The 27,730-nt window shown below is 41.5% G+C and overlaps 1 protein-coding gene across 4 annotated transcripts in view; it reads left to right on the top strand.

Annotated features, from left to right (window-relative positions):
- LOC119129624 (storkhead-box protein 2-like) overlaps positions 1-27,730 on the top strand; it is a 63,926-nt gene that overhangs the window by 29,231 nt on the left and 6,965 nt on the right. For 3 of the 4 annotated variants that reach the window (XM_037262976.1, XM_037262977.1, XM_037262978.1), the window contains exons 2-4: positions 2,966-3,118; positions 12,179-14,561; positions 16,090-21,186. In XM_037262976.1, coding sequence (XP_037118871.1) covers positions 2,966-3,118; positions 12,179-14,561; positions 16,090-16,294 — 2,741 coding nt within the window. In that variant the 3' untranslated portion in view covers positions 16,295-21,186. Of the gene's footprint in view, positions 1-2,965; positions 3,119-12,178; positions 14,562-16,089; positions 21,187-27,730 lie in introns of those variants that run through there. The other variant, XR_005099292.1, reaches the window with a different exon arrangement.

Here is a 27,730-nt window from a genome sequence, read left to right on the forward strand (position 1 = left end):
ACAGCTGTGCAGAGGGAGAAAGATGGAGAAAGAAGAGTGACAGGATAGGGTAGACCATGCCTAGACAGATATGTATTACATGGTGTGTTGGGGGGAGTAGGGCAAATTTCAAGATGGGTAATGATGTAAATGAATGGAGAGAGAGAGAGAGGGAGAGCGGTGGAGGGAGGGAGCGCATGACAAAAGGAGGGGGTGTGGTTTAGTGGTGTGGACAAAGGAGGCCGGCTGATTGTTTACTACCACTGCAGTGAGAGACATGGACGATCATTGCTCCCCCATCCCGTTTTTATCGTTCTTTATTCTCGCTGCTTTGTCTCACTGAATTTTTCTCGTGTTTACGAGACAGGTTTCCCCTTTTCACCTGGCCCGTCATGTTATTTTCTATCAAATGCTTCTTTTCCTGGCAAGCCCCGTTTCCTCCTTGCTCTCGGACTGTTATTTTTTTTGGGGGGGGGGGCGTAGTAAAAATGGAGAACGCGCACGTTAACAGCTGCTACAAAATGGCTCTTCTGTATCTGTGCTTTTTATGACATGACTGGATGAGACAGCGAAATGTTGATTAAAGAAACACCCAGGAAAACATATACAACACAACTTGTTAAACAACTGTTGGTTGACCAGACGTCTGATGTTTGGTAGCATAGGTGGTCAAACGAACACTGTGCCTGCAATAAAATTATCTGTCAATTTTTTGGGGAGGGGGGCGTTTGCAGAGAGGTGCAATAATTGTGATGGTAAAATGCAGCAATGGAAAACCGGGTAACAGTAGAAGCATTTTGATGTGAAGTTGATTGCATTGCTACGTCATCTTTACTACCTACTGCAGGATTGGGAAGATTTGATGATATGAGTACAAAATGTTTTATCCATACCCCTCAAGGGCTAGACTTTTAACATGCTAAGAATGACAAATATTTTTTATGTAAACCATACGTTTGTCTTGAAAACAATCCCTGGGTTTCTGAATTGACATACAGTACAAATATACCAAAGAATGAAAAAATGACAGCACATTCTAATCTCGATCATGAACGGGTGGCCTGCGGCTGAATCCGGCCCGCCGAACTGTCCAATCTGGCCCATGACTGGATTCCATAATTATGTGTGCTCCCTAGATCACATCAAGTCTATGCCCACAGGAGAAACTTGTTTAACTCCTACAAATGCAACAATTTTGTTTTGTGGTTTGTATTCGCCTTGAAAGAGTTTGATATTAAATTACATTTATTTTGTCTCTCTTCATTTTACTCTGCAAATGCTGATATTTATTTTGTCGCTATTTTTAAGTTTCACTCTGTTAATGTCCTGCATCATCAATTAAAAGTTTAGCTTGATGTCTAGCTTGGAGTAAACTCACACAGGAAACAGTGGGGAAAGTACAATGCAGATCAAAGAGAAAATATCTGTTTAAAGGAAACTGGTAAAGGCTAAAAAATCATTGCGTTTTGTAATGTAATGGAAAACAATATATAAACAATAACAATCAAATAAAAATGTTATGCCAAAATGTAATTATTTAATTTTTATTTGAGCGTTCACCCCCGAAATACACTAGTAAAATTCTCTTGTTTGTTTACATACCTCCATTAGTAATGTCACTATCATGATTTTCGAGCATGATGGGAGCATATCAACACCTCACTTCATCTTGTTAACTGCTAATGCTATTAGCCACTTGCAGATCTCAGGGTCACGTGATGCATTATGGGTAAGGTAATTTTTTGAGATAGCAAATGGTATTCAAAACTGGTCGAAAGCAACATAGAAAGCTGTGCAATGAAAGTTGATGGTTTTTTATTTAATCTATTTTATCCACGCATAGCCTGTGTCGTTTGACACTAGCTTCCCTCTCCTGGTCCATGACAATTAATATTATCTTAGATTTTGATGACGGGCTGAATATGGACATAACACCGGGGCTGTGTAACGATGCCGGGACATAACGGGCAAGATTTAAAGGAGTAGGGACATTAGTAAGTAACATTCCTTAATGAATAGCTGCAAATATGAGGATAATGTTCTCATCAGGTGAAAACTGAATACTTATTTAACAATTTGACCTTCTTCCCCCTTGTTATTGTATTACTAATATCAGTATCAAATTACAGTAACAAACAAGACCACCCAAAAATTGTTGCATATGAAGGAACAGCGCTGGTGTGTTTTAAGAAAAGGGAATCCGTAAGAACTATTTAAGTTATGATTTATCCTGCTTATGGGAAATTGAATGATAGCCCATGGCAGCTGTCACTTTATGGTAGCTGAGGGGTGGTGGTGGTGGTCAGTGGCAGCCTCTATGCAGCTGTGCTTTAAAATCTGACGTAGTACATAGCCAAAGTCCTGCTACTTAAAGTATAGTACTCTCTGAATGTACCACTGCTCGTCTCTGTTAGCAGCTAAGCGTGGTCAGTACACTTTTGATAAATTTATACATTTCCATGCCAGTAGACTTTCAATGGCGAGTGAATCAACACAAAGAATGTCGGAAAATGTGTTGTAGTGTAACAGTAGTCGTAGTTGTAATTGAATGTTGTCCACCACATTGTGTTAAATATTGCCCATTCGACAACCGTTGCCGCTTGATCATTTTGAAAGGTTGATTCCCCCATTTTTGGCCCCTTCTCGTGGACAAGAAAACAAAGTGTATTTAAGAAATGAAAACGGTTCTTTCTACATGTAAAGAAAACAATTGCTCATTCATTGATTCAGTTTCACCAAGTTAGAAAGATGCTCCTCGAATAAAGTTTTTCATTTTAATTCCCAGTACGTATTAATGCACTGAATAAGTGACATCAATTGTTGACTTGGACTTAAACATTGAGTGTAGCAAGTCCTCCTTTGTGTCTATCTATTTTGAAATAAGGATCAAACAAATGCCAGAATACCTTTAGAACAAGTGTTTGTGCAAATGCTTATGCTGTAGCTGATAATTTCCTGTTAATTATTGTGACTTGTTTCTTCACAGGTGATGTGTCACCCATCAGTATGTCCCCTATCAGCCAATCCCAGTTCATCCCTCTGGGAGAAGTACTGGTATTGGCTATCTCTGCTATGAACTCTGCGCATAAGCCGGTCACTCAGGAGGCCCTAACGGAACACCTGCAGACATGTTTTCCAGGTAACACTTTACATAAGGCAGACGCTTTTTCCACTAATACCAAAAGCTTACTTTAGTAAAGTAATAAACTTGCAATTAGTTGTTATTGCCTTTACATATCGGTATAGTGTTCTAAAGACACAATTCCACAAAGTGGCACTGTGAGAATGGTTCGTCAAAAGGTTTGGAACAATTAAAACAGCCATGTCCAAAGTCCGGCCCGCGGGCCAAATCCGGCCCCCGGTCAGATTTTATACGGCCCGCAGCTTCTGTCTTATAATGTATTATTTATAGCCCGCCTGCACTGTCAAACTGAATAAAAAAAAAAAAAAAAATCACGAAACTTGAAACTGTAATTCGTCCTATTACCAAAAGGTGGCAGCACCACCCTTCTCCACTCATTTCTGCCATCGCGACTGCAAAGAAAATGAGGAAATTTGACATTGAGGGCCGTCGCTTTCAAGAGAAATGGGAATTACAAAACTTCTTCACAGAAAATCAAGGCAATTGTGTTTGTCTAATTTGTAAAGAGACGGTTGCCTTGTTTAAGGATTTCAATCTAAAGAGACACGATCAGACTAAACATGCTAACACATATGACAAGCTAACAGGGAGTGACCGCGCTGATAAAGTGAAGCAGTTCCAAGCTGAACCGGCATCACAACAGCGATTCTTCACGGGGCTGTGAGTCAAAAGTAAATCAAAAATAAATTTTACTTAATATTAAATATTACGAAGTGGCCATATGTTAATACTGTTGATGTTATGAACCTGTAGACGTGACACAAACTATTACTTTCTGAAAGATATTGTAAATGACAAGAGCAAAATTCACTTGTTTTAAGTTTTAATAATAACAGACAACTTTGCATTACTTATAACTCCTGTTTAAAATGTTCATGAGGCAAAAATAATTTTAAACTTTGCATTACTTACAGCTCCTGTTTAAAATGTTCATGAGGCAAAAATAATTTTAATCTCATGTAAATTTAAGGTATTTCATACAGTTTGTTCAATGTTAGCGGACTCTTCAGATATGAATGAAAGCCAGAATTTGTGTTTTTAGAGTTGTTCACATCTGTCTGACTGGCTTATATTTGGTTATTTTGTCATTTAAAAAATAAAGACAATTGGGACAATGAAATTTGTTTTATAACAGTGTGTATTTGCATGAATCTTTTGTAGTTAAAAAACGTCCGGAAAAACTATTGGCCCTCAGCCCCCTTCACTTAATCAAATCTGGCCCTCCTTGCAAAACGTTTGGACACCCCTGGATTAAAAACATACATTTACGTAAAAAAAAATTATGACCGGGGTGGGACTACGTAACTCATCTGTAAAGACTTGGGCTTTGAAACCGGAAGACCACTGAGAACAAAGAAACAAGAACATGGAAAATGAAAATGAGATGCTTGTCTGTATCCTGATTCATGTCTGATGTTGTGATACCCTTTAGCAAGACACCTAAACAACTCACCCCTAACCCCGATTCATGGCTGATGTTGTGATACCCTTTAGCAAGGCACCTAAACCACCCACCCAACCCCATTCAATCCTGTGCCATTTGAACTCCTGACATGAAAAATAGTCATTATACCACTGCAACAGTTTCACCGGTCAGTCAATCCAATGAGCAGGAATACTATCGCTCTTGTAATCTGTCACAGACCATATTCTGTGTTCTATTTCACTCCAAATATAATGATAATTTTCCCTTCGCAATCACTGGACTGCCGTGTGTTCAAGTCAACTTGACTTGGTCTGGTGTCTGCACAAAATTTTAGTAATGGATGTATTGCTAATGCTACGTGGGCAGGCTGTGCAAACCTCACTTGCATTTTGATGCTTTCCACATCATCATTTGGATGGTACTTTGTTCAAATGATTGCAATTGTCCCTGTTATTAAGGACATAACTTGCACAATGGCTCTATTTACTCCACATCACTTTGGAGATACTGCCACACAAGGAAAAATAGCTTCATCTTTGACTGAAAAGGTCAACTGTTTGGCTGCTGTCATGCACATTATCGCCATGTCTGATGGCGTAAATAGGCTCACAGCTGTTCCCCGTAATATCACTATTTCTGTCATGTAATCACCCGGCACTATGTACTATATTGTGGTCTTTGGGAGGCAATCACTGGGGTGGTGGGGTGGAGTGGAGTGCGGCGCTGTTGTATAGTCTCCATTCATAAATAAATCAGATTGTATTATATTGCCGTAATTTTCGGACTAAAAGTCGCTCCGGAATATAGGTTGCATTAGCCATAAAATGCCCAATAACGTGAAAAAAAACATATGTCGCTCCGGAGTATAAGTCGCATTTTGGGGGGAAATTTATTCGACAAAATCCAACACCAAGAACAGACATGAACGAGCAACAACAGGCTAAACGATAGGTATGCTAACGTGACAAACACAAACGAAGAGCTGAGAACGGGCCTGACGTAACATTCAGAGTTATTAAAAAAAACTATTACATAAATAACACGTTTATAAAACCATCTGTGTCACTCCAATTCATTAAATCCATCGATCGTCCTTTGTCAACAATGGGTGCGCGCCGCTGACGGCGCTTGCACTTCAAAATATTCCACAGGCCCATATAACGATATATAAATTAGATATCAAATAACTACCGTTTTTTTTCATGTATAATGCGCCCCCATGTATAATACGCACCCTACAAATGGCATGTCGATGCTGGAAAAAAGCCTGTAGCCGTGTATAATACGCACCCAAATTTTGACTCCTACTTAAGTCCGTAAACGTAAAATTATTTCAGAAAAAAGATCATCTTTGGGAACAACCGGATGTTATTCTGCCGGTCAGTATCACTGCGCATGCGCTAGCAAACTCGATAGCGGAGAAATGTTTCAGATTTGTGTAGGGTACATTGTGACAGCAAACGAGCAGGTGATCGAGCAAGCGTCTGATACGAGAGCATTGTGTTCGTATGGAGCGTGTTTGAAGTGAACAGCAGAGAGGAAAGGAACAAGGCAAAGTGTTGTGAAATAAAATATTACCTGTAATACGCATTTAGGTTTAGAACTGAACTCTCGCTCTTTAGTATATAGCTGACGTGTCTTGCGCATCCGTTCTGCGCATCTGTAATGGCGGCCTCCGTATGATATCCGGTTTGCGATGGAGATTAAAAAACAATATTTGACAATAACACATCATCAAGGATTGCACCATCGCATCAAGCGATGTGTCGTCAATTATGAATTTTACTGACTAAGTGTGTTGGGCAGGATGGCTGAATGCGATGCGCGATTGACAACAAACAAGAAGAAAGGTGATTTCAAGTTTTATTTCGAGGGAGATTTTCTTCAAAAATTGTTGTACCCATGTATAATACGCACCCAAGATTTTAGGACAATAAATTAGTTAAATTTTGCGCATTATACATGGAAAAAAACGGTATTATATAAGCAATAATATTATCAAACCATGTGTGCACTCTAAATCATTAAATCCATCGATCAAATTCCTCGTCCTTTGTCAACAACGCCGCGCGTGCGCCCTGACGTCAGCCTCGTCGTTATTCCACAGATCTAGTATATAACTATATTGTAGCGTTAACAAAGTACAAGGAAAGACGTGGGTTTGGTAAACGGCTCTTTATTTAACAAAACAAACTTCCAGGCGTGTGGCGGCGTGGACTTCCAGCCACGGAGGTGGAAGAGAGATCCATAGAATAGGACCGGGCGTGCGTAAAAGCCATGACCGAGCCCCATCCACTGTCCCCGGACAGCCACCCGGCCGAGCGCCGGCCCCCGACTTCTATCCACGGAGGTGAAAGAGAGCTCCGTAGAGTAGGACCGAGCGTGCGTAAAAGCCATAATAGTTTTTCAAACCTTCTGTGTCACTCCCTAATCCTTAAATCCTTCAAACTCTTCGTCCTCCGTGTCACTTAGAAACAAAACCGCTCATGATGCCGGTAGTACGTGGGGCCCTTCGTCATCTTCGTCTTCCCGTGATCAATCTTTGTCCTTTTTGTAAACAACCGCCGCGCCGCGCTGCTAACTTCACTTGAAATTCAAATTACAGTAATCCCTTGCTACATCGCGGTTCGTTTATCGCGGTTTCACTTTTTATTTTGAAAATTTTTGAAAAGATTCACATATAAGTCGCTCCTCATTATAAGTCGCCCACCCAAACTATGAAAAAAAACGCGATTTATAGTCCGAAAATTACGGTGATGATAATGTATCATTTTTATTTTATCCATCTCTCCATGACCCAGTACCAAATCGGCCGTGGATCGCTGGTTGTAGACCACTAATATATTGTGCTATTGTTGTTCATACTCAAAAGGTACCAAAAAGTGTGGAAGTCTGTTTTGGTGCCCATTAAAAGTTTTGGTAATAGTGTCTGTCTTTTTTTTATAGTACAGTGATCCCTCGCTACTTCGCGTTTCGTTTATCGCGGCTTCACTACATCGCGGATTTTCTTTCCAAATTAAAAAAACATTTAAAAGTCAAAATAAAACTTCTAAATTAAGGAAACTTGTCTAAACTTTAGGACAATATAGTATTGCTCCAAATGTTCGTTTACATTCCTTTAGAAGTCCGTTTTCGCGTGTTAGCACGATCGCGAATTAGCATCTTTTCGCTAACTCGTTAGCCTGCCCAGTATTTCTTGTTGGTGACCGTACTTCGCGGATTTCTCTTGTCGCGGGTGGTTGTGGGAACCAATTATCCGCGATAAACAAGTGATTACTGTATTTTGATTTCATGGGACCACATTTAAACTAAAATGAACATATCATAATGACACCAATTATATGGCATGGGAGAATGAAATTTTTCCAAAACACTACATGTTCGGCCGTAATAAGGTCGCATTCAGAGTAGAGATGCACCGATCCGACTTTTTCAGTTTCGATACCGATACCGATGCCGTGGTTTTGCGTATCGGTCGATACGCGATACCGATCCGATATTATGGTTGACTTAACAAGCTACATACCTCTACATGTGGAACAGAAAAGACTAGAGGCAATGGCATCAGGCATGACTACACAGTTCTTTGCTCTAAATGCTCATTTAAGCAGCAATGAGAAGTGCTCCCTGAAAACAAGCTCTGCGCAAAAAAACACCAAAAAAAAACCATTCAAAATTATTTCTAAATACTGAAAGTGCAGAGTGGAATTAAAAATAAAATATAGCATCGGGACAAGAGAATAAACAAGTGACTTGGTCAAATACAATAATCAAGCAATGTAAACATGTCTCTACATAGTTGTGAAGCTCATGGCATCTACATCTCTTAATTCTTGTGACAAGTGTTCGCACACTTTCTCATACATTTCTGACAGTGCGGTCTCAGAAAAATACTTGCGCGATGGCAAATTGTACCGTGGCTCCAGGTGCTCAAGTAAACGTCGGAAGCCCTCGTTTTCAACAACACTCATCGGTTGTCCATCCAAAACCATAAATTCCAGCACTTTCTCAGTAATTCTCATAGCTTTTGCGCTATTGCCTGGGAATTTCTCCCGTCTTTGCAGTGCATCTGCTAACGTTAACTGCTGTGTAGGTCCACCTCCCGCTCCCTTTGATCTGCTCAACTGCTGGAACTCCTGGTGCTCCGTTGCGTGGTGTTTCTGGAGATGCTTAATTAAATTGGTAGTACTATAACTGGCAGTACTACCACCACCCCTGGCAACATTGGCTTTGCAGATATCACAAACTGCCATCGAGCTAGTTGGCGTGTTCAGTTTAAAGTACCTCCACACAGCTGACTCTTTCGTTCGCTCCATGTTTGCGTTTGTTAAGAAAACTCTCGTGGCATGCGGCACACGTGCTGCTGACATATGACGTAGCCCGCGTCCCAATAGATTAAGGAAAGGATCGGCTCACAGAACGGCTGCATTTTCCGATACCCGATCCATCTATTTTGTTGATATCGGGGCCGATATCCGATCCAGATATCGGATCGGTGCATCTCTAATTCAGAGGTTTCCGGAATAAATTGCGGACAATTCGGAACACTTGGCTGCTCAGTTTCTCATAATAATTCCTTTAATGTCATTGCTGTTTATCTATTTTCTTTAAAACCACATTGACTGTCTGACAGTAAATTATGTTTTTCAATGAAAATGTCCACCATTTTTTGTTAAATAGCCACTGTTTTTATTACTTTCAAAAGTCTTTGGACTATTTCAAAACTGTTATCAACAGAAAATCTGTCCTTTCCCTTTTCTCTCTTCTTTTTACATAATAACGCTGACTAGCTTCATATTGTGGAACACTAGATTCTCCCAATCCAAGGTTGCCACCCAAACCTCTGCAGAAAAAAACCAACTAAACAAACAATATGAAACTGTAATAATAGTATGGAACACAGTGTAGGCATTAAATAAAATGTTGTCTTCTGGACAGGAAGTGTAAATGTAAATGCACAATAAATGTAATTATTATGAAATGAGAATATGATGTTTTTTCTCTTATATGCTGCCATGGCACTTATCCAAACTACCACTTGGGAACCAATTTTTTTTATTTTGTCACACTGTCACTTGAATCATGAAGTGTGAATCTAGTCTAAGCAACCATTTTTCATTTGTTCATTATACTCATTCATGTTTTATGCAATTATAGAGGTTGTAACTTGTAATTGAAATCCAAGCATAATAATAGTCAGACAAAAATATACACAGGCAGTCTCAAGCACACGTGCACACAAACACAGTCTGAGTTTGTTTGTTATGTGTGTCAGTCAGCGCTGGGTTTCCCTCTTAAGTGAACTTGCATCATGTTACCAAAGCAACTGCATTTGCATGATGCAATGAAAGGCAACGTAAAAAAGCCACACACACATGTGCACGCACACACACGCACACACACACACACACACACACACAGCTGTCTGGCAATTGCCATTGGATTGATGAATGTTTTTGTCATTTCTTCAACCTGAGTGACAATTTCACATTTCTGACATGCACTCGTGATAATTACCATTAATGTAATGATTGATTGTACTGCTGAAACTTGTAAAATATAAGTACTGTATTAGATTAGTTTATAATAATTTGTGACATTTGCTGATGCCTTAATCTGGTATTCAGTTCAAGTACAGGTAGTAACCGGTAGCTTTGACCTTTAACATATTCAGACAAGAAACCGGTCTAGAAATCTAAAATTCAACTTTATTATGTTCACTGTGCAAATGAGTATTATTACGGTAGACATAATTTCATCTCAGCCGCTAAACTAAGAGTGGGATGTGTACAATCGTCTTATTTTTGCGGAGAATGCAAAATGATGAAAAGTCGTTGCGTGTATGTGGGCGTGTACCTCGTAGTTGCATGCATGCATACGCACTGCAGCAGCAGCTTGTCTGTGTGCATCAAGTTGCATCATACTGCCTGGGCCAAGTGGCTGCTGTGATGTAAGTGTCAGTAATACCACCAGACTGATAAAGGAAGAGAGAGCGTAGATAGTCAGCGAGATAAAGAAGTTAGAGGGAGACAGTGATTTGGAGGAGCATTAAGGCCTATAAATAATTGCTGTATTTTCTGAGCACATGATTGATTGTACGTCATTTTAACATTCCCCCAAACGCATACATGTCAAAGACAACAGTTGTAGATGAACTCATCAGCTAACTCATTTTATAAGTTTATTAATTGTGTACATAATGTTCAAAAACAGTCAAAGGACAACCCCCCGGTCCTCCAACTGAGTCATGTTTTGACTGGAATTTTGTCCGTACATACATACTACTTACTAGTGCCAGCATTGAAATCCCAAAATCAATGCCCACATCATCAGTTAAGCTAGTTGCTCAGTCTACAGTTTATCAGGATTTTTTGCAGTTTGTTTGTTGTTTTTTTGAATATATAATCTAAAATATACAATGGCTATAATGTGGTGAATGGTGGCTTACAGACACGGGCCTTCTCTCAGCTGTGTAGTTGTTGCCGCTGTTGAAGTGGCAAACAAATTCTTTCAAGCCAGCTAGCTACAAGCGTTGTCTGACTTGCTCACAATATTCAGGTTTTTGTCAGTGTCCAACAGTTGTTCTTTCCCAGCTTCACATGATTTGTCCTACTTCATTACCAGTGAACCAATCAGAGGACGGTGCCTTCTAGATGTTTTTTTTTTATTTATTTATTTTTTTATAAATATTCAATCTGAAATCTGACTGGTTCAGATTGGTTTGGAAAAAAAACAAAAAAAAACAGACATTTCAACTGTGGGTATTGGGCATCGGCTAACAATCCTAAATCAGGAGGCTCTGTGAAGTTTACATTGATTGGCAACACAAACATTTTTAATCTGATAGGACAAAGAAAATGGAAACTGGTAAGCCTATACACATGCTATGAAATGAAGACAAGACTGTTGGAATAAAATGTATGCAATTTCGGTTTTAAATGCAGGGCATTGTTTTTGCTCATGTTTAGACCAAAAGGCCTTACACACCACTGTAAAAATTCCCACACACCCTTGTTCAAATGCCAGGTTTTTGTAATGTAAAAAAACGAGACAAGATTAATCGGCAAAAAAAATCCACAATTGATATGACCTACAACCTGAATGACTTGACTGAGGAAAACAAAGAAATATTTTCAACAGTAAGTAAAATATTCAGTAGTTCAAGTGTGTACATAGAGGATGTCTTTTTTTCCAGGATTAAACACACATTCAAACTCATATTAAATGGGAATCAGCACAAACCTGCCACCATTTAATTTGACTGATTAACCCCAAACAAGTCAGCTATTCTATCAGGCTTTTTATTTTTTTATTTATCTATTGATTTGTTTCTTTATTTGCTTTCTAACATCAACCTGGGGGTTATGTACTAACCATGACTTGTAATTGGAACTGTTCATAAGTCCCTTCCCCTTGACAAAAGCCCACACTCCAGGTAAAGAAATACCCAAAAGTATGACGCTGCCACCACAATGGTTCTCTGTAAGTTTTGTATTCTTTGATACTTCTGTATATTTGTGTTGTACAAACCAAGGAGAGCATGCAAGTATAGTACAACAAAAACAGCTTTTTAATTGAATCTGTGTGAATTGCCCCTTGTCCAACTAATTCTTGTTTGTAACTTTTCTCAGGTGTTCCTACACCAACAGAGGAGGTCCTGCACCACACACTCAACATGTTGGTCCGTGAACGCAAGATCTACCCAACACCTGACGGATATTTTATTGTAACTCCTCAAACTTACTTCATCACTCCAAGCCTAATCCGAACCAGCTCCAAGTGGTACCACTTAGATGAGCGATCTGCTGAGCGGCACCAACAGCAGCAACAACAGCAGAATCAGCAGCAGAATCAGCAGACACAGTGCACCTCCCCTCTCTCTGGCACCATCACCGCATCCACATCAGGCGGTGTGCGAGATAGAAGTCATCCAAAATCCAACCAGAACCACAGCGGGGGTGGGGGTGGCGCAGTCGTGGATACCTTTTATAATAACACCTATCGTGGAGACGACCCCCCCAGTCACCATACTACTCTGCAGCTCAGATCCCCCAAAGACCACCGGGAGGCATATTCATCGCCACACTCTCCCCAGTCACCTCCTCAGGCAGCGGCAGGCAACACAGAAAAAAGCCGCAGTACCCTCGGGTTCCCCTTCAAGACGGACACGCTCACAAAGCATCGTGGAGGAGGCGGAGGAGGGACCGGTGAGCTCGAGAAGCAACCGGTAAGTGGTACAGCAAGTCGTAAGTTCGGTTTGAAGCTCTTCCGTCTCAGCTTTAAGAAGGACAAGACCAAGCAGCTAGCCACCTTCTCTGCACAGTTCCCCCCTGAGGAGTGGCCCCTCCGTGATGAAGAGGCACCCAGCCAGCTCCCGCGTCATATAGAAATAGAGATTATCCGCAGAATTAACCCCGATCTCACAGTAGAAAACCTTGCTCGGCACACAGCAGTCATGAAACGTCTTGAAGAGGAGCGTGCGCAGAGGAGCAAAGCATCGTCAGCCAATCACAGTTCAAGAAGCAGAAGAAGTGGTGGAAGGCATAGGAAGCAGTCTCAGACGAAACTTAGCCGCTCACATAGTAAGACAAGGGTGTCTCGGGGTGAGCATAGCGAGAGTTCCCATTTGGAACTAACCGACAGGGACTACAGAGCTTACTCATCGTCACTGGCTCGGTCACCGAGGGAACATGCTTTGGCTATGGATCGGCAGCGGACACGTCTTCATTTGGCACATAGCAACCCTAACATCCTTGACTCTTCCCACCTACCTGTCACACCAGAATGGGACGTGTCCGGAGAGCTTGCTAAACGACGGACAGAAATGCCTTTCCCTGAGCCGAGCCATGGCCCATCGGCGCACCACTCCAAAGTCCACCGTTCGCACTCACACACGCAGGAAAGGAAGTCTAGAAATGAACGCAGCGATAAAGCCAAGGAACGCTCCAGATCCATGGAAAATTCAAAAGGACCTCTTGGAACTGGTTTAATTGGACCACCCGGTTACTACGACGATCGAAGTCGTTACTATACTGATGATGGAACCTTACGAGCCAATCAGAGCTCATGCCACTACCCTCACGCCACTGCTCCCTCGGCTAAGCTCCCTGGGGAGTCACTAGTGTTAGATGGTGGCAGGAGTTTAGAGAAATGTAAGAGTCGGGACAGTCTGCCAGCATACTCTCCTAAAACACAGCACAACTCTATCCCTCCAGACGGCTACTTCCAGTGCTCCGGATCTTCTGAGGCTATACTCACAGCTCCAAGCCCACTGGGAACTCTTGGCAAAAGTAGCCAAGATGGGTTGAAATTGGGCTGCACTGACAGGCAAACAGAAAGACAAACACCAGAAGTGAAGGAAGACTTCTCAAAAGTGGGACCTAAAGGTGGCAGCCTGCCTCCAATACCTCTCTCGGTGCCAGATCCTCCTGTTTTGAACGCGCGACCTCCCCACAGTGCCTCCTGTGGTCAAGAAAAACGTAAGGAGATTTTTAGTAAAGATACACTCTTCAAACCACCTCCGAGCCTTCCTTTACCAGGATACAGCTCCTTGAGGAAAACCCCTGTTCTTGCCTCCTCCACTCTGTCTTCATCCTGCGATGCACTTGATTCCCAGGAGGCCTTTGATGCTCCCAAACCTCTGGTTGCGACTCCCTCTGCTCCCATACAGGGGAGCGAGCCCACAACCAGTGCTGCAGAGGCCTCCTTTGACTATTACAATGTTTCAGATGATGACGAACTTGAGGAGGGAGGAACTAAAAGCAGAGGAGAGGATGGCAAAACCGGTGGAGGAGTTGTTGGAATGGGAGGTGGTGGAGCAGGCACCATGCAGTGGTTGTTGGAGAGAGAGAAGGAGAGGGATCTACAAAGAAGGTTTGAAAGAACCCTTACTTTCCCTGGTGCTAAAGAGAACCTTCCAGAACCCAGCCAGAACCAGCAGTCGGTGCATTCTGTCAGACTGGACAGCATGGACTCCAGCTCAGTTACTGTTGACAGTGGATTCAACTCGCCAAGGTAAGTATTGGTGTACCCCAGGTATAAATTTGTGTTTATGTGCATGTAGAAGCCAAGGAAAGAAAAGAAAATGTCCAAAAGGCATCCAATTACAGATTAATTAATTTTCTCAAAAGACGTGGTGCGCTTTTTAATAAGGTGCGCCTTTTGTGTGGACCAAATTCCAAAATCTGTAAAGTTGTTTTATGTGGCTTCCATTTTACACAGGCGTACTATGAAGACGTGATGAACCAATCAGAGGACATTATGTTGTACGTATATGGGGGCAAAAAAACACATAGAGTACGTAGTACCTCCGCCGCCATTGATAAATAAATATTACTGTTTTTGCAAACCTGTAAACTTGTTTTGTGTGGCTTCCGCAACAGAGACAAAATATACAGGCGTAATATGTAGCCCCGATGAACCAATCAGAAGACATTACGTTTTACGTAGATCGGGTCGGTAAGCCAATCAGAGGACTGCACGAAACACGTTGAGTACGTACCTCCGCCGCCATTGATAAATAAATACTACCATCCTTTGTGCCAAGAAAACAGCATTAAGACCCTCTTAAATGGCATAGACAAAGAGACATGCTTACGAGGCATAATTAGAGCTTTCTGGAAAGCCAGGATCATTGCAGAAGAGCAACGACGTGACAATGACGAGAGGCAACTTGGCATGTTTAATGGCGAACTTGCCCAACTGTTTAATTTGGATACAGAAAATGAGGACTTGGACGGATTTGCGCATGAATATCGATTAACAATAATGTGAGTACAGTAGAGTACATGGTTAAACAGTAGAATAAAGTACAACCGAACTCGCTGTCTTGCTCCCGTGACATTTTTTGGTTGTTTACCGTAAGTCATGGCATGCATGGGCCCTATAATGCAGTGCGCCCTATGTGTGGATTAAATACAAAATAGATCCCTCAATTGAGTCTGCGCCTTTTAACCCGAAGCGCCTTATAGTGCGGAAAATACAGTACCTATAATATGTAAAAAAATATATTTCCATCATTTACACTTTCAAAATAACCAAGTAATGGCATCTGCACAAGTTTGGGCACCCTGCAAAGTTCATACCGCACTTCCCCTGTTGGAAAACCGAGATATGATGATGTCATGGATTGTTTTCAAGCATTGTCTGAAAAGACGAGATGATGTCAATCTGAATGGTTTCAAATGCCCAGACTCATTTGAGCTTGCCCCAACAATCGGTACCAATTTTCTTGAATCACTAAAACTGAAAATAATGCTCACAAAGTAGGAGGCTACGATATAACAAACTATTTGTAATGTAATTACTGTAAGAAATGGCAGCCACCAAGGACAGTAATGTCAGATCAAGAATAAAAAAACAAGAAAAATATCAGACAGAACAGCTTTCATTTATATTGTAATTATTGTTACTCCTGTATCCTAAGTTTGTTTTGGGTTCTGTTATCTGCAGTGCAACAGTATGATGTTTTTGCTGTATGTGTCCAAGGTGATTTGACTTTGCCATTGTACTTGCTTACGTTGTCACATTGTTTCTGTTGCAGAACAAGGGAGAGCCTCGCATCGAACACCTCGTCCATAGTGGAGAGTAATCGACGGCAGAATTTGGCTCTGAGCCCCGGCCACCTTGGGATTACAAATAGCAACGGTCCACCTTTCTCATTCCGTGCCATCCCTGAACCAGCTGGCAGCCAACCGAAAAAACTCCAAAAGCCCAACGCCTGCCTTGCATCAATCACCAGCGTCTAAAGGCCATGACCAAGGACAAGAAGAAGTCCTGTTCCGAGGACTGTTAAACATGCAGACTGTCACATGGACTGAATCAGTGGAGCCGCCACGAGACCACTGTGGAACTATAGCTGTTAATAGACACATTGACACATTTTACAAAGGAATTTAGACCACCATAAGACTGCTCTCTTCTCTCATCAACACACACCATGCCGTTGGGCAGACTAACCATGTCATTTCATAGCCTTCTGTTTACATAGCGCTTTGTGTTCTTTCACTTACGTGGGTTCTACTTTGTGTGCGTGCGTGCGTGTGTGTGAGTGCGTGCGTGCGTGTTTTTGCATCCATGTGACTTAGTTTTGTATGTGTGTGCCATGTGGGATATGATTGTGTACCAGTAATCTGGAATCTCAGGTCATTTAATTCCAGTCCCATTCCAGCTGCTCCGTATCAGTGCAACTCAGTCCGATGGTGTGTTTACACATCGAAGGGTCTGAGGCTCCACTAACTATTGTTAGTCTACACACATCCACTGATCAGTTTTTAGAGCATTTTGAACCATCAGTTTGCTTGAATATTATAATATTCAATATATAGTTCAATATATAATTGATGACAAATATAAAAAATGTGAGCTATACAGATGGTGAGACATAGAATGTGTACCCAACAGGTTCCTTTAAATTGAGGTGCACGGATTGAAGTGTTTAAATCTTGATCAACCACGATGCTGGAGTTCAAACACAGAACTGATCCTGTTGTAGTCAGACATGCAAAGGTTTACGGTATGTTTTAATGGTGGAAAACTTCCACAGTCAGTTCGATTCCCTAATGACTAATGTGAGGGCACTTCTAAAACATTCAGAAGGTGAAATTGAATAACTGAGTTTACCACAGGTAAGGTTAGGAATTGTACAGCCGACTCACAACAAATGTACCAACAATTTCTCACTTCTGCTGTGTTCTGTACATCAAAACCTGAAATCAGCCTGCAGAAAGATTGCAGCTTTTAGTCAGTTGCAAAAGTTTCCTTCCTTTATGAATCCAAACTATATAGTAAGTCCACTGGATGCTGCTGCCTCATGTCTACATAGTTGGCTTGGGTCCTATAGGTGTCGCCATAACACATATTAGAAACCATTCAACACTCGTTTTTAGGTTATAGTCTGGTGTGGTATGTCAAATTGGTCATTTCTGCTGCCAAAATTGATTTTATTGTTTTGGGGGCTCGGTTGGTGTTACAAATCGCCAGAAATATTGGAATTAGAATGTTCCCATCCCTCAGCCTCATATTAGGTTATCATTTCAGCAATCTTTTCATTGGCCTGCTCCAATGCAATATAGTGACCCTTGGAAGTTACACACAATCACAAACGTTATGGCTAAACCCATGTTTTTAATTATGAGGAATGTCCTGGTATGATCATATTTCAATTGTGGATTTTTTACTAAGTTTATGCAACCCAGTAGTTTCACCGGGGTAGAAGTTAAATAAAGAAAACACGCACACCTTTGTTAGCACATAAGAAAATCTTATATTTTCTGCCAGCCGTATTGGATTTTCAATATGGCAGCCACTCCATAATCATTTACATATATACCATGACATTATTTATACTAACAAAATAAGTTTAGCCACCAGATTTATGATTGTGTGTATCATAAAGGGGTCATTATCTAGCATATTCAACATGGAGACGTCATTTTGAAAATGATGTCATAAGAATGGTTGAGGGGCAGGAAAAATTGAACTCCAAAATTTCAGGCTGTTTTTAACGCCTAAACATTCTAAAAAAGAATCAAATCAAATTTGGCAACAACTTTTAATTTTAGACATATTTCTGACATATTGCGCCAGACCATTATGGTATTGCTTGTATGCAATATGAGATTCACAACTGTATACTTATCGTAAATTTGAACCCACATAAAATGTGAACAAATCTAAGATTTGTTGTACAGGCACGACTTAAAGTTGGGTTGTAAAAGGTAGTAAATGAAATTAGTAAAATACAACACTATTAAAAAGTAGTAAATGCCATCTGAAGAGGTATTACATTTTTGAACTTCTATGCAACTTTAAGACTTTTTCCCATTTGTATTAAGTGCTGGCCTATTCCCTAATAATCACGCAATTTCATTTATTATATAAATTATATGTGCGAGTAGGACCTGTGAACTACAGTATGTTGTAGTGTGAGGCATTAATGCAATCCTGTGGATGCCAACAACCATTAAATGTTCGATAAATGTATCGATACTTGTTCAAAGAAAAAAACAGATTGACATACAAGTTCGGTATTTAGAGAATGACGGTGAGACTTTCGGATATTTTGGTTCCGAATTCCAGAGACATGCGAGGGCAGATAATCTGTCAGGACATCAAAATTAGTAAGTGTATTTTCAATTGTAAGAGCGAAATTCCACTTAAGAATTTTTGTATATAGCCTGTAAAGGTTTTTGAGCATATTTTATACATTTCTGATATATATTAAAAACAAAGAACAGAAATGTCTCAATTTGGAACCCATTCCAAATGCTCATTACAGCATTAAACAGTATGAATCACAAACATAGAAACTGAAGCAGTTAAGTCAAAAAAAACTTTGGTCATCAGTGTCTTTAGACGCGTGTTGGGTTTTAATGAATAATTCCACTATCAGTCAAGCTTGATAAAACACTTCTAGTGCCGATTGTGTTGAGTATATCGTATCATTGCATGAATAAATCAGATGGTCAGGAAAATCACAAAAACTTTAAGTGATTGCAGAAGCATTCAGTGGACATGAATAATTTTGACATGTAACCTGCCGAAAGTAGCACAAAGCTGATTGCATGCCATCGGAGTATGAACACATCCAGAGCGTGATATTTGAATGCAAAATGAGCAGCTGTACTGGTATTTGAGTGTCCATTAGGATTATGGGATTGTATGGTTTTGAAAATTAACATGAATCCATTTAAGTGTTGTTCACAGAGTGCAGGGTTGTGTTTTTTCCCCAGTATTTATTAATACAGAATGAAACATTCATAAATATCCAATTCTTGACTAACTGCGTTTTAAATTGTGAAATTCCTGAGCCATGCTCACTCATGGTGCTAAAAATGCATTATGGTCAGTGATGATGATATAGTTGGAATATAGTATTAAATGGCTGCTTACTAGTGATCATTTCACCTCCATACTAATGGCAATGATCATACTGTATTTCCTATTTAAAAATCGTATTCGTTTCACACAAGACTGAGCAGGAGGACACGATGACTCATTTGTGTCATAGTGTGCTAGATTTTTAAGCCTGAGCTGAAACGAGTCTGGCTGGTCGATCATGGGGAATCCTGTAGTGATTTTGGTCCAATCGTGGTCCTGATTTGAGATCCATCCTTCTGCAGGCTCAGGAAGTTTGTCAGCCATCCTGATGTTGTCGTCCTACAAGCTCCTCTTCAACTACCTCCACAACAGCAAAAACACAGCCCGTCCTTTCCATGATCACACTGTCATCAGCCTCTGGCCTGTGAATGTCTGCACATACATACAGTCCGTACACACTACACATCCAAGTGCTGGACTCCCTGCCCATTTTTTTTTTTTTTTGTTCAGCAACTGTCACAGCGTAGCTGCTAATAAGCGAGTGAGCCAAGTGCGAAGATGCACGGAAAAATCATCTCAGATTGGGGATATGCACATTGTAAAGTTCCACTTACAGCTCTCTAGAACACCAAACAACAACATATATATATCTATATTTTAAATAACCTTATGGTGTACTACAGCTTTATCTTCTCTGTACCAGAGTATTGAAGTTTGTGTTCTACTAAGATGCTTTGCTTTCAACTCCCCAGAAAGAGGTTTCAATTCCGTTTATCCCAGCACACAAGCTAGTAATAAAGCCTCTACCAAGCGGTACGGTTCGGTTTGGTACAATACCCCAAGCATCAAACCTACAGACACACAAGCTTGCGCTTGATAAGGGATCCATACCACTGATATGTACTACTAGGTAAAATGTCGTCAAAGACTCAAGACCATTCACACTCTGAGGTACTTTCCACTTATTGGAGCACTGCAATGCAACTAAATTCTAAACCATTCTAAACCAGTGTCTGCAATATTGCAAAAATATAATGTACAGTAGTTATTTGATCCGAAATCTCATGAAGCATTCTCTGCTACAACCATGATCACTCGGCCTCTAGTTCGTCTTACATAGTTGCAGTTGGGCTCGAGTGCCAAGTCTATGGGAATATTTATCATCTGTACCTACTCTTGCTTAGTTTCCCGTTCTTTCAATTAGACACAGTCATGGTCTAGTTTAAATTCTAATTCATTTTTGTGGTCTCACCTGTTCTGTAAAATTATGTACCACTAATCTTGGATTAACGACTGAGGTCAGGACTCCAATGAGACATTTGATCCATAGAAATACAAGGGTCTAACGCCTAGTTCCATCTGTAAAATAGGGCTGTAGTCTCTTGTACGGTGAAGGTCAAGAGGCTCTGTACCTCATGTCTGATATTTGCACTGCCCCGATTGTCCCAATCACTGACTGGCCCAAAGGCCATCCATCAACTTTATTGTCCATCAACCAGCCATAGGTCATATGTAACTGTTCATCCCTTTTCTACACTGACAGTCCATGAAATGTCTTCCCTTAACATCGCCGGTGCGTTCTAAAACTTGAGGTTCAACAATAGCATTGCTTCAAATGGTGACATACCTGTAAATGATGTTTATCTGTCATGCCTAGTCAACTAATTTAAACAATAAAAAGAGGGATTTTTAAAAAAATGTCTATAATATCTGGAAGTCCCTTTGATGTTAGTACTGGTGTTACCATTGTTGTAGTGTACGTGATGCCCTATGGGGATTGTGTTACTTTTTAAGATAATAAAATAATGATGTTTGGTTATACTGGCGTGGTGTTTTGATCCAGAGTATTTAAGTACCAGTCACATGTGTGTATGACAGTGTTTAGGAAACATACCGTTGCCCAAAATGTTAATTTGATTAAACAACGATTCAAACAACAATACTATTATACAAGAGGTTTGGCAAGCAATCCAGGCCAAACTCAAGTCCATTATTATGTAGTATCATTACTGAAGGTTTAGCCCTTTTCAGATTTTGTGTGACTTCTTAACCACCTAACAATTACACACTAAACTTACTGTTTAATTGATCTGGAGGCCTTTAATTTATTAAAAATATTGAGATGTAACTGGATCCAAAATCATGCACGGTTGGCTGATTGACTACACTAAATTGTCCAGAGGTGTGATTGTGAGCGCAAATAGTTTGTCTATTTGGCTAGTGACCAATTCAGTGTGTCCCCCACTTACTGCTTGAAGTCATCTGGAATAGTCTCCAGCATGCCCGTGACCCTCGTGAGGATGAGCGGTACGATGAATAGATAAATTAATGGATAAATTAGAATTCCTCCAAAAGAAAAACATAAGGGCAAATAAAATAACTTGGCAAGAATCTGACCAGGAAAAAAATGTTAGTTTTAAAAAAGTCAAATTAGTTTTTATAATCTCATGTGAAAAGTTACTAAATTCAGCAACAAGAGTGCTAAGTTGGTTCAGCGCACATAAATAGACAAATAAACATTGAAGGAATAGGGGCAAAAGACACAAAACCCGCCTAGCCACAATACCAGATAAGCTCACATCTCTTTGGATAAAGTATACAAGCAGACAAGTATATTCATGGAATCAACCAATAAAGCAGACATAACTAGACATTCTTTGATGCAAGATAATAACAGAGGTTGCTACAACTTTATGATTCAATATGTATTTCTGTGCACTGCAAAATAAATGTATTTTGATATGTTGCTTACATAGCTTAATGACCCTTAAGGAACTGTGTAATGCATGCCTGATGTTTGTTCTCTAAATCATGGACACGGCCAGAGTCGTCTTGACCGTACAGTACTTGATTATATCTTGTGTTTTGATTAAACGTCATATGTCGCCTAATGCGAGACGCCAGCTTTTAGATTACTACTGAACGCTCTGCACAGAGGGAAATGTTTTGCCTAACAGAAAAGATATGGTGGAAAGCATGATTAAACTAAGAATATAATGATGTGAGCAAAGACATGAACTAACTTTGCATAGTCAGGGAACAGTAATAGATTAATGATGTTACAGCCAAAAAGCTCAAATAAATTCGTACAAAATGACAAAAGTGAAAGAATGAGGTACGACAGTATATGTGCAAGGAATGGAGCAGAATGTTTACAGGAAGGTCACTTGGAGATAAAACCAGCTGGTGCCAGAAGGAGACAGCCAAGGACTCGGCCAAAGATGATCCCCAAGGCCGAAAGACAGGATGGAAGACGGCAGCCCCCACACACACACCGAATCGTCCATACCAGCACCCACTCCCATGGAATCAAACTCTACTGCGAACTCGCCCCACCCCAACAACTCATCACCCATCAAACTCGCCCCACACCGGCATGAGCAACTGAATATAAGCAGACCAAAGAACCTTGAACGTTGCCTTTTCTGAATGGAGACTTTCTGCACTTGAAGGGCCCAGCGCTGTATTGTACTTTCCTGAAAACAGAGCTTTCTTAACAAGAATTATGATTGAACTCAACCAACCTGTGTAAGTCTAATTTCTGCTTCAGTGTCTTTGCATTTTCCTAAATCTGAAGAAATTAAACGAGCACGCAGTGAGTGAATTGGATAACAGGTGATTGGCAATGGCTTTTGCCGTGAGGCGCAGATAGCGCTCCCTAAATTGTGGACCAAAATCCAACAACATTTACACTCGGATTTTGTGGAAGAATAATGTCAGAATAATATAATGTCAGATAATGGGTGTCAAATATGCACAAACAATGAAATAAAACTTTGATACAATACACCTTTATATAGCGCTTTTCCAACAGCTGCCGCTGTAACAAAGCACTCTATAGAATAGAACAAAATAACAAACAACATAAATAAAACATTGGCAATACAGCATTCCCTCATTATTTTATGGTTCACCTTTTGCAGCCTTGCTGTTTCATGGATTTGTGGGACGGGTGTCAGCGTATTATACTTTTATGTATTTATTTTACGTAGGAATAGTAAACAGCGATGTACTTATCCCTTATGATGATTGACAAAAATGGACTCAGTTCTCCCTTGCCCGGACACAAGTCACCAGGGCCCCCCTCTGGAGCCAGGCTTGGAGGTGGTGCTCGAAGGCGAGCGTCTGGTGGCCGGACCTTCACCCATGGGGCACGGCCAGGCACAGCCTAAAAAAGGCAACATGGGTCCCCCTTCACATGGGCTCTCCACCTATGGGAGGGACCAAAGGAGTCGGGTGCAGAGTGAGCTGGGCGGCGGCCAAAGGGGGATCAGTACATCCTATCCCTGGCTTCTGTCCTATCCCTGGCTTCTGGAATGTCACCTCTCTGGCTGGGAAAGAGCCCAAGCTGGTGTGTGAGGCAGAAAAAGTCAGACTAGACATAGTCGGACTTGCCTCCACACATACGTAGCTTGGGTTCTGGTACAAGCCCTCTCAAGAGGGGCTGGACTCTCTTCCACTTGGCCACGGCAAGAGGCGCAGAGTAGGTGTGGGCATACTTATTGCCCCCCCCCCCCCAACTAGGCCACCTGCACATTGGAGTTCACCCCGGTGAACGAGAGAGTAGTTTCCCTCCACCTTTGGGTGGGGAAACGGGTCCTGAGTGTTGTTTGTGTCTATGCACCAAATGGCAGCTCAGAGTACCCACCTTTTTTGAAGTCCTTGGAAGAAGTGCTGGAAAGTGCTCCTTCTGGGGACTCCATCGTTCTGCTGGGTGACTTCAATGCTCACGTGGGCAATGACAGTGAGACCTGGACAGTGGCGTAGCCAAGCCGGGGCGAGCCGGGGCGGCGCCCCGGTTAGGACTCCCTGCGCCCCGGTTGAAAAAAATCGAGCTTTTTCGATTCTTCATTTTCATGCCGTTTTTTTCTTTCGGTCTTGCGCGAATGTGCTTGCGCTATTCTAAGTGCGCGATGTTATCCATTCACCGTTTGCCTCCCGGACCCGGATGTTGTTTTAGCGATCAGCGAACGGCGTGGGTGATGTTCGATTTTTTTTCCTGTGGGCGCGCGCCCCTACTGGAAAAATTCCTGGCTACGCCACTGGACCTGGAAGGGCGTGATTGGGAGGAACGGTCCCCTCGATTAGAACCCAAGCCGTGTTCTATTACTGGACTTCTGTGCGCGACATGGATTTTTCATAATAAACACCATGTTCAAGCATAAGGGTGTTCATGTGTGCACACCCGAGGCCGCAATTCGATGATCGACTTTGTAGTCGTGTCATCGGATTTCCAGGCGCTTGTTTTGGACATTCGGGTGAAGAAAGGGGCGGAGCTTTCAACTGATCACTACCTGATAGAGGGTTGGCTCAGACGGTGGAGGAACCGACAGGTACCGAATGGCCAAGCGGAATGCGGCTTCGGCGGTTGCTGAGGCAAAAACCCGGGCGTGGGAGGAGTTCGGCCAGGCCACGGAGAATGACTTCCGGACGGCTTCGAGGTAATTCTGGTCCACCATTCAACGTCTCCGGAGAGGAAAGAAGTGCACCGTTAACACTGTGTACAGTGGAGACGGTGTGCTGCTGACCTCGACTCGGGACATTGTGAGTCAATGAGGAGAATACCGTCTTTTTCCAGGTATGATACGCCCCCATGTATAATACGCACCCTAAAAATCGCATGTCCATGCTGGAAAAAAGCCTGTACCCATGTATAATACGCACCCAAATTTTGACTCTTAAGTCCGTAAACGTAAAATTATTTCAGAAAAAAGATCATCTTTGGGAACAACCGGATGTTATTCTGCCGGTCAGTATCACTGCGCATGCGGTAGCAAACTCGATAGCGAAGAAATATGTGAGACTCTCAACGGGATCACCAATATTTGAGTGATGTTCCAGTTATTTATTATCTTTCTGTGTGTTCACAATTGTCATGGTGATCTTTCTGGTGATTTCTTAACTAGGCTGGATGTATTTTTTTTGTTAGCGTTGATTTCTCCGACTGCCCAGAAAGGCACCACCGCGATCAGTTAGGTTAAAATGAAAAGAGAGGAAAGTGACGTGCGGACATGTGAAAAAGGCGGCTCTATATGGGAGAGAAGTTGAAGAGGAATAAAAACACCCTTGGAAACCAAAACTTGCCACTCGTCGTGACTCGGAGCCGCAACAAATGTTTCGGATTTGTGTAGGGTACATTGTGACAGCAAACGAGCAGGTGATCGAGCAAGCGTCTGATACGAGAGCATTGTGTTCGTATGGAGCGTGTTTGAAGTGAACAGCAGAGAGGAAAGGAACAAGGCAAAGTGTTGTGAAATAAAATATTACCTGTAATACGCATTTAGGTTTAGAACTGAACTCTTGCTCTTTAGTAGATAGCTGACGTGTCTTGCGCATCCGTTCTGCGCATCTGTAATGGCGGCCTCCGTATGATATCCGGTTTGCGATGGAGATTAAAAAACAAACAATATTTGACAATAACACACCATCAAGGATTGCACCATCGCATCAAGCGATGTGTCATCAATTATGAATTTTACTGACTAAGTGTGTTGGCAGGATGGCTGAATGCGATGCGCGATTGACGTGTCTTGCGCATCCGTTCTGCGCATACTGTCATGGCGGCCTCCGTATGATATCCGGTCTGCGATGGAGATTAAAAAACAAACAATATTTGACAATAACACACCATCAAGGATTGCACCATCGCATCAAACGATGTCGTCAATTATGAATTTTACTGACTAAGTGTGTTGGGCAGGATGGCTGAATGCGATGCGCGATTGACAACAAACAAGAAGAAAGGTGATTTCAAGTTTTATTTCGAGGGAGATTTTTTTCAAAAATTGTTGTACCCATGTATAATGCGCACCCCAGATTTTAGGACAATAAATTAGTTAAATTTTGCGCATTATACATGGAAGAAGACGGTACTTCGAAGACCTCAGTTCCACCAACATGCCTTCCATTGTGGAAGCAGCGCCTGGAGACTCTGAGGTGGGCTCTCCAATCTGTGGGGTCGAAGTTACCGAGGTAGTTAAAAAGCTCCTCGGTGGCGGGGCCCCAGGGGTGGATGAGAGTTCCTAAAGGCTCTGGATGTTGTGGTGCTGTCCTGGCTGACACGCTTCTACAACATTGCGTGGACGTCGGGGACAGTGCTTCCGGATTGGCAGACTGGGGTGGTGATCCTCCTTTCTAAGAAGGGGGACCAGCTCTCTATACCCTCGGCAGGATCCTCGAGAGTGCATGGGAGTTCGCTCAACCAGTCCACGTGTTTTGTGGCCCTGGACAAGGCGTTCGACCGTGCTTTGGGAGTATGGGGTGCAAAACCCACTGATAAGGGCGGTTCGGTCACTGTATCACCGATGTCAGAGCTTGGTCCGCATTTCCAGTAGTAAGTCGATTTTTTTTCCAGTAAGGGTTGGACTGCTCTTTGTCACCAATTCTGTTCATAACTTTTAGGAACAGAATTTATAGGCGCAGCCAATGCATTGTGGGTGTCTGGTTTGGTGACCTCAGCATCGCATCTCTGCTTTTTGCAGATGATGTGGTTGGCTTCTTCAAGTTTCTGTAACCGGGGACTGAACCACCAAGGTCCCTCCCTTTGGCTGCCACCCACCAAGCCCACTGCGCATTTGACCCCTCCATTTTCTGGGTCCTCACCTAGAGCTTTTTTTACATGGATGACCTTTGCAGGGGCATAATATCCCAGACTACTCCTAGCTCCTAGGATCATTGAAACATGCAAACCCCTCCACCACAATAAGGTGACGTCTCATGAATTGTTTAAAAAGTTTTTTGATAGTGTTCAAATGGAATAACAGTATATTGGTTTACATTGATTAATCATTGCTTTCCATGAACATGTAGACGTAGTATGCTACTATATTTTAATGTTGTTTAATATGGTGTTACTTGAAGAGCTTTGTTGTATTTTGTGTAAAAACTTTGAGGATTCCTGCCGAGAGTATTTTGATTGGCACACAAATTCATATTAACTTGAACTTTTTTTGTCGAGAGCCATGTATCTGTGATTTGCATATAATGAACCATGGGGGTCAACTGAATTGAGTTTTTGAATTATTTTTTTATTTTTGAACGGGATTAGTTGTTTGGTTTCTTGCATTACAATGAAAAACAAATCTACATGATTGCAATGTAAATGAGGGCCTGAAGAAAAATGAGGTGATACCTTATAAAATCAAGATATTCTCAATTGTGTTTCATTGAAAGGGCAAGAATAAAACTTCCAAGTTACATCTCCATAAAGATATAACATCTACAGAACGGCAGATGTAATGATTTTTTTCCCTCTAAATTGCGGCCACAATAAAAACACAATTTGCGCGCAAAACCTGATTTGTATTGCTGAGTTTACATTACGTTGCACCGGCATCCTATGATTTCTTTTTATGTCCTTTTCA

This window comes from Syngnathus acus, chromosome 10 (assembly GCF_901709675.1).
Source record: "Syngnathus acus chromosome 10, fSynAcu1.2, whole genome shotgun sequence".
NCBI classification, from domain to species: domain Eukaryota; kingdom Metazoa; phylum Chordata; class Actinopteri; order Syngnathiformes; family Syngnathidae; genus Syngnathus; species Syngnathus acus.